General features: G+C 43.6%; 1 protein-coding gene across 11 annotated transcripts in view; it reads right to left on the bottom strand.

Annotated features, from left to right (window-relative positions):
- The window catches only part of ilrun (inflammation and lipid regulator with UBA-like and NBR1-like domains), a 111,097-nt gene that overhangs the window by 79,877 nt on the left and 17,766 nt on the right, over positions 1–13,454 (bottom strand). For 10 of the 11 annotated variants that reach the window (XR_013577295.1, XR_013577297.1, XR_013577296.1 and 7 more), the window contains exon 2: positions 98–252. Coding sequence is in view for 8 of the 11 variants with exons in the window: in XM_078546737.1 (XP_078402863.1) it covers positions 98–252 (155 nt within the window). In the remaining 3 variants the exon portion in view is untranslated. Of the gene's footprint in view, positions 1–97; positions 253–795; positions 901–13,454 lie in introns of all 11 variants that reach the window. The other variant, XM_078546742.1, reaches the window with a different exon arrangement.

The following is a 13,454-nucleotide window of genomic DNA, read 5'->3' as shown; positions in this document are numbered from 1 at the left end:
CATCCTTCCATTTGTCTGTGATTCAATAAACTTATGTATTTGTTGGCTTTATAGCAATAGTTAACCTTTCAAAATCTCAGTCAAGGCAGATAATTACCTGTGTTCTGTATCCTCCATGTTTTGGTGAACTGGGTGTCAGGTGGAACAGACTCCCCCTCTCCTATTGTAACATCTTCTACAAATGACATAGAAGGTGCATTTATATTTGGGCTCTCAAAGTCATAGTAAGCACCAATGGCAGCCTGCAAATTCCTGAAAAACAAAATAAAAAGTTTCTTGATCAATTATCTGAAATCAAATATTTGAAGTTTTTTGAGATAACATATTGGATACATGTTGTTACAGACCTACACATATACCCCCAGAAAATTGAATTCAAAAAGTATCACTGGAAAAAAAAGTTTGCTCATTCAAGAAGGGCACGAACTTTATTTTACTCGTAACAAAGAGCTAATAGCAAACACACAGCAAACAAAGCACAACACAGAAAAAACACGAAAATTCATTTATATATTGTATTTAACATAGAAAAATGCTCCATGATGTTTCAATGAGCAGGTGTGAGTCTTTATGAGTGGTTTAGGATAGATTACTGAAAGTTGGTCAAAGAGATGTGTTTTAATTCAGCTTTTACTGAGGGTGGATATTTGGACACCGACAAGGAGAAAGTTGGGTCTCGAGATGATAAAGGTGTGCATAAAGGTTTTGGCAGCAGTGAAGGTAAGACAGGGGCATAGGTGTGAGCAAACAGTCTTTGTAGTGGATATGAGGTTTGAAGCTCAACTTTGGGTTTACCTGGACGCCATGGATGCGAGCAGTCTGGTTCAACATGAACAACCAACCAGGGAAGGAGATGGAGTCAATGGCTTCGAACATCCTGATTTTCAATTGTAGGAAATCCTGGCTCATCCACAACATAAGAAGATAGGATCAGGAGTCGCCCATTCAGCCCCTCAAGCCCATTTCACCATTTAATTCAATCATTAATAATCTATACCTCAATTTCATTTACCTTTGATCCATATTCCCCGATACCCTTAACTGATCGTTGTTTAATTTTCTAAACTCATGGGAATATGAGCCAAATTTATGCAACCTGTCCTCATACTTTAAGCCTTTATGTTCAAATATAATTTTTTTTTTATTCATTCATGGGATGTGGGCTTCTCTGGCTGGGCCAGCAGTTATTGCCCATCCCTAATTGCTCTCAAGAAGGTGGTGATGAGCTGCCTTCTTGAACCGCTGCAGTCCATGTGGTTTAAGTGCACCCCAGTGCTGTTAGGAAGGGAGTTCCAGGATTTTGACACAGTGACAATGAAGGAACTGCAATATATTTCCAAGTCAGGATAGTGAGTGACTTGGGAGGGGAACTTCTAGATGGTGGTGTTCCCATCTATCTGCTGTCCTTATCTTTCTAGATGGCAGTGTCTGTGGGTTTGGAAGGTGCTGTTGAAGGAGCCTTGGTGAATTCCTGCTGTGCATCTTGTAGATGGTAGACACTTCTGTAACTGCGCGTCGATGGTGGAGGCAGTGAATGTCTGTGGATGCGGCGCCAATCAAGCGGGCTGCTTTGCTCTGGATGGTGACAAGCTCCTTGAGTGCTGTTGGAGCTGCACTCATCCAGGCAAGTGGGGAGTATTCCATCACACTCAAGACTTGTGTCTTATAGATGGTGGACAGCCTTTGGGGAGTCAGGAAGTGGGCTACTCATCGCACGATTCCTAGCCTCTGACCTGACCTTGTAGCCACAGTATTTATATGGCTAGTCCAGTTCAGTTTCTGGTCAATGGTAACCCCCTGGATGTTGATAGTGGGGGATTCAGTGATGGTAATGCCATTGAATATCAAAGGGCGAGGTTGGATTCTCTCTTGCTGGGGATGGTCATTGCCTGACACTCGTGTAGTGCGAATGTTACTTGCCACTTTATCAGCCCAAGCCTGGAAATTGTCCAGGTCATGCTGCATTTGGACATGGACTGCTTCAGTATCTGAAGAGTTGCGAATGGTGCTGAACATCATGCAATCATCAGCAAACATCCCCACTTCCGACCTTATGATGGAAGGAAGGTCATTGATGAAACAGCTGAAGATGGTTGGGCTGAGGGCACTACTCCGAGGAACTCCTGCGGTGACATCCTGGGCCTGAGATGATTGACCTCCAACAACCACAACCATCTTCCTTTGTGCTAGATATGACTTCAACCAGCAGAAAGATTTCCCCCTGATTCCCACTGACTCCAGTTTTGCTAGGGCTCCTTGATGCCACACTCAGTCAAATGAGGCCTTGATGTCAAGGGCAGTCACTCTCACCTCGCCTCGGAAGTTCAGCTCTTTTGTCCATGTTTAAACCAAGGCTGTAATGAGGTCAGGAGCTCAGTGACGCTGGCGGAACCCAAACTGGGCATTAGTGAGCAGATTATTGCTAAGCAAGAGCCGCTTGATAGCATTGTTGATGGCCCCTTCCATTACTTTACTGATGATCAAGAGTAGACTGATGGGGCGGTAATTGGCCGGGTTGGATTTGTCCTTTGTGCAGCGGACCTACTTGAGCAATTTTACACATAGCCGGGTAAATGCCAGTGTTGTAGATGTACTGGAACAGCTTGGCTAGGGGCACAGCAAGTTCTGGAGAACATGTCTTCAATGCTATTGCCGGGATATTGTCAGGACCCATAGCCTTTGCGGTATCCAGTGCCTTCAGCCGTTTCTTGATATCATGTGGAGTGAATCAAATCAGCTGAAGACTAGCATCTGTGATGCTGAAGACCTCCAGAGGGCACCGAGATGGATCATCCACTCGGCATTTCTGGCTGAAGATTGTCGCAAATGCTTCAGCCTCATCTTTTGCACTGATGTGCTGGGCTCCTCCAGCATTGAGGATGGGGATATTTGTGGAGCCTCCTCCTCCAGTGAGTTAATTGTCCACCACCATTCATGACTGGATGTGGCAGGGCTGCAGAGTTTAAATCGGATTCGTTGGTTGTGGGGTCGCTTAGCTCTGTCTATCACTTGGTGCTTATGCTGTTTGGCATGCAAGTAGTCCTGTGTTACAGCTTCACCAGGTTGACACCTCATTTTTAGGTATGCGTTTTGCTGCTCCTGGCATGCCCTCCTGCATTCTTCATTAAACCAGGGTTGATCCCCTGGCTTGATGGTAATGGTAGAATGGGGAATATGCCAGGCCATGAGATTTCAGATTGTGCTCAAGTACAATTCTGCTGCTGCTGCCCGCAGCACCTCATGGATGCCCAGTCTTCGAGTTGCTCGATCCGTTCAAAATCTATCCCATTTAGTGTGGTGGAGGTGCCACACAACACAATGGAGGGTATCCTCAATGTGAAGGTGGGGCTTCGTCTCCACAATGACTATGCGGCGGTCACTCCTAGCAATACTGTCATGGATAGATGCATCTGCGGTGGGCAGGTTGGTGAGGATGAGGTCAAGTATGTTTTCCCTTCTTGTTGGTTCCCTCACCACCTGCCTCAGACCCAGTCTAGCAGCAATGTCATTTAGGACTCGATCAGCTCGGTCAGTAGTGGTGCTACTGAGCCACTCTTGACAACGGACACTGACGTCACTCAGAGTACATTCTGAGCCCTTGCCATGCCACCTTCAGTGCTTCCTCCAAGTGGTGTTCAACATGGAGGAGCACGGATTCATCAGCTGAGGGAGGGCAGTATTAGGTAATCAGTTGGAGGTTTCCTTGCCATGATTTCATGGGGTCCGGAATCAATGTTGAGGACTCCCAGGGCAACTCCATCCCGACCGCATACCACTGTGCCGGTGCTGTCTGGAACATTATCTGTAAGGTATGATTCCGTGAGGATGACTATGTCAGGCTGTTGCTTAACTAGTCTGTGAGACAGGTCTCCCAATTTTGGCTCTAGACACCAGATGTTAGTAAGGAGGACTTAGCAGGGTCGACAGGGCTGAGATTGCCGTTGTTGTTTCTGGTGCCTGGGACAATATCGTTCCTTTTTATGACTTTGTAACGGCTTGTTACAACTGAGTGGCTTGCTCGGCATTTAAGAGTCAACCACATTGCTGTGGGTCTGGAGTCAGGCCAGGTAGAAGATTTCCTTGCCTAACATTAGTGAACCACCATCGACAATGGTTTCACGGTCATCAGGCTTTTAATTCCAGATTTTTATTGAATTCAAATTCCACCATCTGCCGTGGCAGGATTCGAACCTTGGTCTCAGAATTACTAGTCCAGCGACAATACTACTATGCCATCACCTCCTGGTGAATCTACACTGTACCTTCTACAAAGCTAATACGTCCTTCCTCAGGTGTGGTGCGCATAACTGAACAGAGTGCTCCAGGTGATATTTGACTAGGTTCTGTAGAATCAAAGCATAACTTCTTCCCTTTTGTTTCCACCCTCCCTGAGATAAAAGCCAACAATCCATCAGCCATTTTAATTACTTTTCGTGCTTGTGCATGAGTAGTATTTTTATTGTGCGTCTGGACGCCCAATCCCTTTGCTTCTCCACAGTCGCTATTCACTCACAGTGAAGAAAATATTCCAATTGGTTCTTCTTGGATTCAAAGTGGATAACTCTCACCCCACCCCTCCCCCCCGGACCCCCCACAATAAACTCCATCAGCTACAGCTTTGACCACTCACTCATCTCTTCATTGTACTTTTGAACTTCCTGCTCCCATCTAATGCTTCCTAATTTAAGTTTACCTGCAAACTTGGATAAAGGAATATTGCTGCATATCTAAGTCTGTGACATAGATGGTGAAACACTGAGTCCCAAGTGCAGATCCCTGGGGAACACAACTTGTTATATTCTGCTAACCAGTGTACATTCCCTTTATCCTGTCTTTCTGTCTCCTGATCAATCTGCCAGACAATTGCATGACAGCAAAGGCATACATGGTTATGGGGTCAAGGGAAGGGATGGGCTTTTAAAGGAAAGTGCTTTTAAAGGAAAGTGCCTTTAGCAAATGGAGAGCTTATCCTGTGAAAACAGATAGCATAGATGTTAGAGAGGGATAATATATAGATGAGGAATTGAAGGGAGCCTGGGATGGATCCTTGAGGAAGTTGGAATGGGACCATGTAGAAACTGGAAGTGTAATAACTATATTGGGATTAGGAGTAGAATGATGCAAGAGCAGTCTCCCTGAGATGGATCAAAGAACAGAAGCAGTAAAAGTAAAATGTTCAACATGTCTGATCAACCAAATTGAATCAAGGTGTCATATAGTGGCAGCTAGAGTTCCCAAATATGACCATGCTTTCAGGAAGCCACCAAGTTGAATCTTGCCATTAAGGAAAGGATTCATCATACTGCTCATGCAAACATTCAAGTTTGCACACAATAACAAAAGCAGCAAGCACTTTGGTTGCAGCCACCTTTTCTGTCTCTAAGGTATCGAAGTGAGCCATGTTGATTATTCTCTAAATTGTTTTGGATTATGTGGAAGTCTGGAGAAAAACTGAAGAGGACGTAAAAAGCCATTTACTGAATCTCATACTTTCAGTTGTCTTCTTCACACCAATTTTCCTCCCATTGTTCATCAAAAAGTTTATTCCTTCCAGAGGCCAAGTGACACAGACACAAATCACTGTTCAGTGTTGCACCTAAATGGCCATTGTGCATGTGTGAGGCTTTACGGTAAACATCAGGTAGCTATCCTATCACAACCAGGACTGATCCTGTCCTCACTGAATAATAATCTGAAGCAAAAATCATTTTCCACCTGTCTCTCCCATCTTAAATCAGGATGTGGAAGCTAATTTTATAGCCTCTACCATGACGCCATCCCACTGCTGGGATCAGGAAACAGCTCAGGCCAGAGATGAAATCACAAACCATTTGGATCAACTCGGGTTCAACTAATTACTGAATACACATGGTACATAAATAATGATGCAGAGCTCCCTGATTAGGTGTAAACAAATCACAATCAAACTGAACATTTACACTGCTAATTGTGGTTTTTTTTAAGTACACCAGTAAAGGTAGAACCAAATTCACCAACATCAATGGACAAATAATCAGTTCCACAACTGCCCAATTTAGGAGGGCACATCATCTAACTGGTTTCAATCAAAATAGCTAAGACTTATCATAAATCAGTATTTAGTTAATCAATTATGCAATCAATGTCCTGCAGTATCCACCCAAAAGACTTGAGCATGCCATTGCACACCACAGAAGACTGCAAAAGAAAGTCGGTCCACCAGAGCAACTCTCCTTGTGGGGTTGCGTTCATCTTGGACCAGGTCCAGGAGCAAATCCATAAGTAAGCCCTCTGAGCTGCCTGCCTCCTCCAAAACAGGTGACCCAAGATTGGGACTGACATTAAAACAAATTGAGCAGCAGCAACTTAAATGTAAGTAATAGGGACTACAACCTCTCAGTCAAGAAACATGGTTTCCTCCAAGCTACGGAAATTACATGCAGTCTGGATGTCTGCGAGTGGCTCACCACCACATTTAACACCTCTGCTCCACATAATACTCCACCCCAGATCCCTAATGGCAGGGAAGCATCCATGCATAGGCAGCCTTTCATTAAGGGCCCACCTCTGGCAGACACAAGATGGAACATCAGAACATGTTTGGGAAGATCAAAGTATGGAAATGGAAAAGTGCAGTAGCAGGAAATCATTCCATGCAGAATGAAGTACAACTTTATATGTTACATACATTAAAGTTTGAAGCTAGCAAATATTTTTTGAAAGCCAAGACCATCCTAATTATTCCTAGAATCTGTGCAATCCAATGTGGTTATAATATGTGCCAATTATTGAAAAATTCCATTTGTATAAAGACGCTTGAGGTCCAACAAGCATGACAATAAAAGTTAAATGTCAAACAATATAAGCATGAAGACAAAGTGACAGAATGCGCACTGCCCATAACCTCAGATTCCTAACAGCAACATAAACTGTCAGTTAACCTTTGAAAAGTTAGACAGCAACACTCTACTTCTCTTCCTTCGATTATATTTCTACTAACTTTTGGATCAAAGGATATAAAGATCGTGAATCAACACTACAGGTGACAATTCATTTTCCCCTTCAGGGCCATTTCAAAAGGAAATGTTATCTTCTCTTAGCATCTTAACAGTATTTTGACATCAAAACTGATCTCTGGATTTAACAGTTTAAAGATTCCCTAATAAAAGTGAGAATTTTCTATTGCTGGTCTAATACCCTACTAACTATCTCCCAAATCAGTTGGAAGAAGATCTGAGAGTGAGCCTCTTATCAGTCACCCTGCAAGATGCTACCTGGGAAACCAGGTGGGCTGCAGATGGCCTGAAAGCTTCCACCTGCTCAATCCATCCATATTTAAACCAGCAGGACTGCTGTTGTAGCAGGGCCAGGGTGCCGCTTGCCGTAATTAAACATTTTAATTAAAAAAACACAAATGATATATTTTTAGTATATTTCATGAAGTAAATTTCAAATAACACAAGCTTGAGGTGGGGAGTTCAATTACATGGAACTCAAAAACTTAGTTACAATCGCTCAGGGTGTGCAAATTCTCCAACATTAGTCTTAATGTCATCATTTTAATCACATTGCTCCTCTCTATGTATCAACTGCCCTGATAAGGGTCCAGGAATCTGATTATTTAGGGCCTGTTTTATTCAGTTTCTTTGAACATATCCATCACCATCAACAAATCTTCTTAGTGATCTTTGGATCTATTGAAATTGTGCAGCTTGTCATTTTTTGATGACTCTCCTTTTATCTCTACCCAGAACACACCACAACCAAGTCCAGACAATTTATATGAACATTGATAAAAGCCAAGTTCCAAGGGACTGCCGAAGCGTGCACTGGAACATAACCTGCTAAAACCGCACAGCTTACCAGCACCAAATATTGGTAATACTGTTTGTTCATTTGTAGGATGCTCATAGGAGGACTCGAGCTCAATGGATAATTCACACAAGAGAAAAACAGCCAAAATTTCCATGGATTCACTTTACCAGCAAAAGGCACAAGTATTAGTGTCATGAAGTCCTACCATGATTAGGTTTCATTTTATTCAAGACTTTAAAATGATATTTTCCATAACCAAGCATCCAAAGCATCTTTAACATCTTTAAGTAAACATTAGAATTCTGCAGTTTTTAAACTTAGGTCAAACTTTGAAAATGCCTTCACAAATTAAACATGCATCAAGATACATTTCCAAAGTATCAGTAAACCAGGAGTTGGAATGGATGAACCCAAGCTGCTGAATCCTACTTTTGTGCCTGCTCATATTGTTTTCAGCGCTATACTGAGATCATTGGCTAGCAATCAACAATATTCCACCAGCCATCCTCCTTTAATGCTTACTGTACAAATTAAGTGTCTAATCCTGAATCTTACCATACAGGACTCGAGGTGTAATTTTGCATGTCCAATGCAGCTGCCCTGAACATCCCCAATTTAAAGCTGGAGAAGAAAATTTTATTACGTCCATGCTAACTTTCAATACACAGGAAGACGCGAACTCTTAAAAATAATAAACTACACAAACATTGAATTATCCCTGTACACTAACCTCACTCCTGAAGGAACTTGAAGTTTACGGTTAATTGGTTACTTAACAGGTTTGTCACTACCTGAGCTGGAATGCCAAGCATCCACACAACATTGAGAAGTCACAACTGAGTTAGAGGTCTTTGGAATAAAGGCATATCTTCCAATAAAAGTAGATAAAAATGCTTGTGTCCAATTGCGAGCATTTTTAGCAAGGTGACAATAGGTCCAAATTGTTACTTTTGAAACTGTGCCAAATATTCACTGGCATTTGGACCATAAAACAAGTGCAATGCCACAACTGTTCTTCTGTAATGTGAACTGCACAAATGTACTGATACATGTGTGCATCGAACTCACTGCACAGTATTGCTTATGAGAGATTTAAATTTTGCACTGGTTAACAATTTGGACCATTTAAAGAAACAATTCATTGTAGACTTGTGCTAAAGAATGTGCAAATAGAGCTTTCAACAAATATATTCTAAAATTATTCTATTTAAAAAGTCCGACGGCACCAGCACTTTTGACGGTAGTGTAGATTGGCTGAATGATGCCTGCTCTTTCTGCATGCCAGAGATCTTGACCTAGGCTGGATCACAAAAACAGGGTGCTGAGCAAACGTCACAGTACATTTGGTACAATAAAGCTAACTTGCACACCAATATTCTACCAAATTGTACACTGGAAGCTGACTCAGAAATAGCATTAGAAAAGACTTCATGTTGAAATCAACTGCTGCTTCCTGAGTTGAGGAGTTGTGCATAACATGGGATGTAAAGCAGATCTCAAATTCATGAGTTTCTGAAATGTCAATACTTCAGTTTCAGATGCTGAGTCTTGGCAAGTTGACATTCTTTCACAGACAGCCATGTTACCTCTGCAATACACCTCTGGAACCATTGGCAGCTTTAACTAAGTGTTGGAGATTGAACTTGATAATAAATGGATTCAAGGAGGTAAATGTATAATTTGTGTAGTTGATTATTCTCATTAAAAGAAACTTAGTCAGTCCTGTTTGTTGGAACATCTCTTGGTAATCAGAAGAGTTTTATCCTCTCCAGCTTCGAATTGGGGGGTGGGTCAGGATTTAAGACAGCAATTTAGTACATTGTGAGGGAATCTAATTTAGTGGATTTTTTTTCCAGTGTTTTCGGGATGGAAGCTGAGGACTACAACTCCCGGCACGCCTGGGGCTCTTGTGCAAGCACAGCAGGGGGTCAGACCGTGCACGGTCAGTTCCGGGTTCCCTTTGACAATTGGGGAGATGGTGCGAAAAAAATTGGCCCGTGATCAGGTGTGCAGCGTTTAAACCCAACCACGGGACCTGGGGGGACAGCATAAAAACAAGCCCACGTGTTGAGATTAGCCCGGGGCTGTAAGGGCAGCAACTGAACTGCTGTTTTTAGCTCCCAGCAGCTGGCGCTCAGAGAAGCCAATGGGAAGTTGGGGCTCATAAAACCCCTTGAGCAGTAGTAGTTCTGTGCTCAGGGCTTAGAGATGCCCAGAAGCAGTTGTCAGTTCAGTGAAGCTGTCTGCTCCATGAAGCTAGCAGTAGGGCAGTGGTTGCCTGCGCAGCTAGATAGCTAGGATCGTGCAGATGGTTACATGCTGGGATGCAGCATGGCCAACCCAACAGGAAGCAGTCTCGGACAAAGTGGTTGAGCAGCTGGGAGGTGAGCAGTCACTGGGGCAGTCTGAGCTGGAGTCTCATTGCAAGCAGAAGAAACAAGAGGGCCTCCAGGCTGAATTAGAGCTACTGTCAGTGAACTCAAAGACTATGTTCTCCAAGGAGATGAGCTGAAATCCTTCATGAGGAGGACAGAGTTTTAAAGGATTTTTGAGACTCAGTGATCGCTGACGTCTGGGTGGGTTGCTAAGAAAATTGTAGGGTCTGTCTTGGTTGTGCCTGCCATTTAGTATGCAGTATGTGGAGTGTTTGGCCACAGTTAGCCTGTTAATTCACGTTTACCTCATGTACTCCTTAAAATGAAGAAATGACAAGATAGATGGTGTTGACTGTTTGCTTTGTTGACTCTTATATGGTAAAAAAAAACTTCTGTTTGTTTAAATCATATGGCTTTATTCTCTTAGTAAATACCTGTAATTTTGTCTATTTCAAACAAGTCACTGGTCCCTAATCAGATCGTAACAACATGCAAAATTAGACCTGAAGTCCCCATATCCTCCTACAGTCCTGTAACCACTGCGCCCACCCCGCTTCACATTGAATATCCCTGATTCTCCAGTCTAGTCTCTTGGATAGTCCCGATTACGTTGTCACACCATAGGTTGCCATACCTCCAGAGGTCCGAAGCTCCACAATTCCCTCCTTAAGCCTCTATGCCTCTCCACCACTCCCTCCTTTCAGGTGCACCTTAACACCTGCCCCTTTAACCAAAATCTTGGTCTCCATTTTACATGGCTTGGTGATAATTTTTAATCAGATAATGTGGCTTCAACTTTCTGTCCTGCAAGAAACTCTGTGCACCCACTGCACCTTCATTCCTACAAAAATACCCTAGCAGTGCGTTCTCTGATAGCCTACCTTCAAACAGCTTCTGAACTTCACTGTCTCCAAACTCATAACAGCTCATTGATGCTCCACGCCACCCCCACCCTACCCAAGTATCTGTATTGCAACACGGAACCTCCGGCTTGGACTCTGGGCTCATTTTTATCACCATCTATTTATTACCATGTTCTTATGTACCCTAACTTTTATGTAACGACCTATTTAACACAAGATCTTCACACGTCCATTTGCGTGCACATTTTGGTTGCCACTCAAAGCCATTACTACTTCCACCTTTGCCCTGTTTTTCAACTACTTTCTTTATCCCTCCTAAACTCTGTTCTATTGTCATGCGTCCTTTCATTTCTCCAAACTCAGTTACTCTACCCTCCCAATTCCCTAACTCAATCCTTCAGTACTCTGACTTTCCTGTTCTCTTCCACTATTTCAGGCTTGACTCGCTGTTAATTAAGCCTACAGCTTCCCTCTGTGCCTTTCTAAGGCATCCTCCGAAGAGCTCATCAAGGCACCCAGCGCTAGCTCATTGTGAGCAGCAATCCTAACTGCCTCATCCCATTCTCTCGCCTACTTTCCCGCCTGTTGGGGCCTAACCTTGCCAATCCATTTCCTGCCCAAGTTATCCATCCCACTGCTGACCCCGTGCGCTCTGCCAGCTGATCAGCTCTCACCACCCCTCTACGCATCTCCCTCCTGAATGTTTGTTCACTTATGAACAATGCCCTTGCCATCCATTAAATCATTGTGAATGATGGCATCAACATCATGGCCTTAACAGAAATCCCGTTGAGTGGTGATGACACCTTCCCCCTTAAAGAAGCCTCCCTACCTGGCTACGTCTTCTACCACTTGCCAAGTCAAGACCATCATGGTGCTCATCACCAGATCGCACCTGGACATGATTCTTTAATCCTCTGGCACTTGCACTTCCTTTGAGCATCTCACCTTGTTCCACCCCTCTTACCTCTCTTTCAAAATCACCCTTCAGAGTGATTCAAACATGGAGTTCCAGCAAAGGTGGGAATGGGTTTGGGAAGCGACAACACATTCAAGGATTTTGGAGAGGAAAGGGAGGTTGGAGATTGAGCAATAGTTTGCAAGGTGGTGGGATCAAGGGCTGGTTGCTTGAGAGGCGTGAAGACAGCAGATTTAAAGGAGGGGACAACACCTGAAGAGAGAGAACCGTTTACAATATTGATTAACATGGGGGCAAGGAGGGAAAGTTGGGTCATCAGCAATTTAGTGGGAAATCATCCTTGTGCCCTCCCAAGTACAATAAAAATTTTATCAGATGTCTTCACTGCTTTTCTCCCTCAGCCTCTGCACTGAACAACTTCTCATCCTCAGTGGTTTCAATCTCCATCTCAAGCCATCATGTTCTCTTTCCTCGGGTTCACACCCCTCCTTTCCTTCCTAAACCTCGCCCTCCATGTAAGTTCCCTAAGCCATATTCATTGCCACCCCTTTAAATTAGCAATCTTACATGGTCTTTCTAGTCCCATCATATCAACTGCAGACAAGGCCATCTCTGATCACTTCCATGTATCACTCACCACCTACATTCCCCTTCCATGCTCCAAACCGGCCTCCTTCCTTTCTGTCCTTGGAAAAATAACTGTCCCCCAACTGCACTTTCAATATCCCAACTGTCAAGCCTTTAGCCCCCATTCATCACAGCATTTTTACAGCTATTGATTTACTCAACCACACCTCACCTCCAACCTTGATACCCTGGTCCATAGTGAAATCATTACTCTCTCTCACCTCCCGTTTCCTGTTATGATCCTCATCTCCACTCTCTCAAGTCCAAGCAATGCAGACTTGAGAGGATATGGCAGACAACTGGTTTAGTCATCCATTGCCAGACTTGGACCAATTCAAAGACTAGGAAATTCTGCTCCCATCTGTTCATTAATAAACTAAAGATAACACCCAGTTTATTTTCTGTCCTGCCAACAGTCAAACCCCTCTTCCCTTTTCCCCCCCTCCCTCACCTCAAATAATAAATGGACTTCTTTGACACTAAGATCGAGAGATTCCGATTGGTTGCCCCCTTCCGCTATTCCACTGACCTACCTGGCCAAACCACCTTTAATGACCCCCCAACTACCCTCGTCCTGAACTCGCTAGTTGTTCTATATCTGTTATTCTCTCTGAACTCATCTCATCCATGAGACTTACTTCCCGTTCCCTTGAACGTATTCCTACTAAACAAATCACCCTACTTCGCCTACTGGCCCTCACATTAGCCGATATTGTAAACAGACCTCACTTTTCAGGCGTCCCTCTGTCCTTTTAAACATGCTGTCATCACTTCTGTCCTCATAAAACCCTTGACCCCAACATCCTTGAAAACTACTGTCTCATCCCCAACCTACCTTCCCTCTCAAGTCATGGAATGCGCTGTCACCTCCCAAAT

The sequence above is a fragment of the Cetorhinus maximus genome, chromosome 8 (genome assembly GCF_964194155.1).
Source record: "Cetorhinus maximus chromosome 8, sCetMax3.hap1.1, whole genome shotgun sequence".
Lineage (NCBI taxonomy): Eukaryota > Metazoa > Chordata > Chondrichthyes > Lamniformes > Cetorhinidae > Cetorhinus > Cetorhinus maximus.
This window is presented reverse-complemented; position numbering and strand designations above follow the sequence as displayed.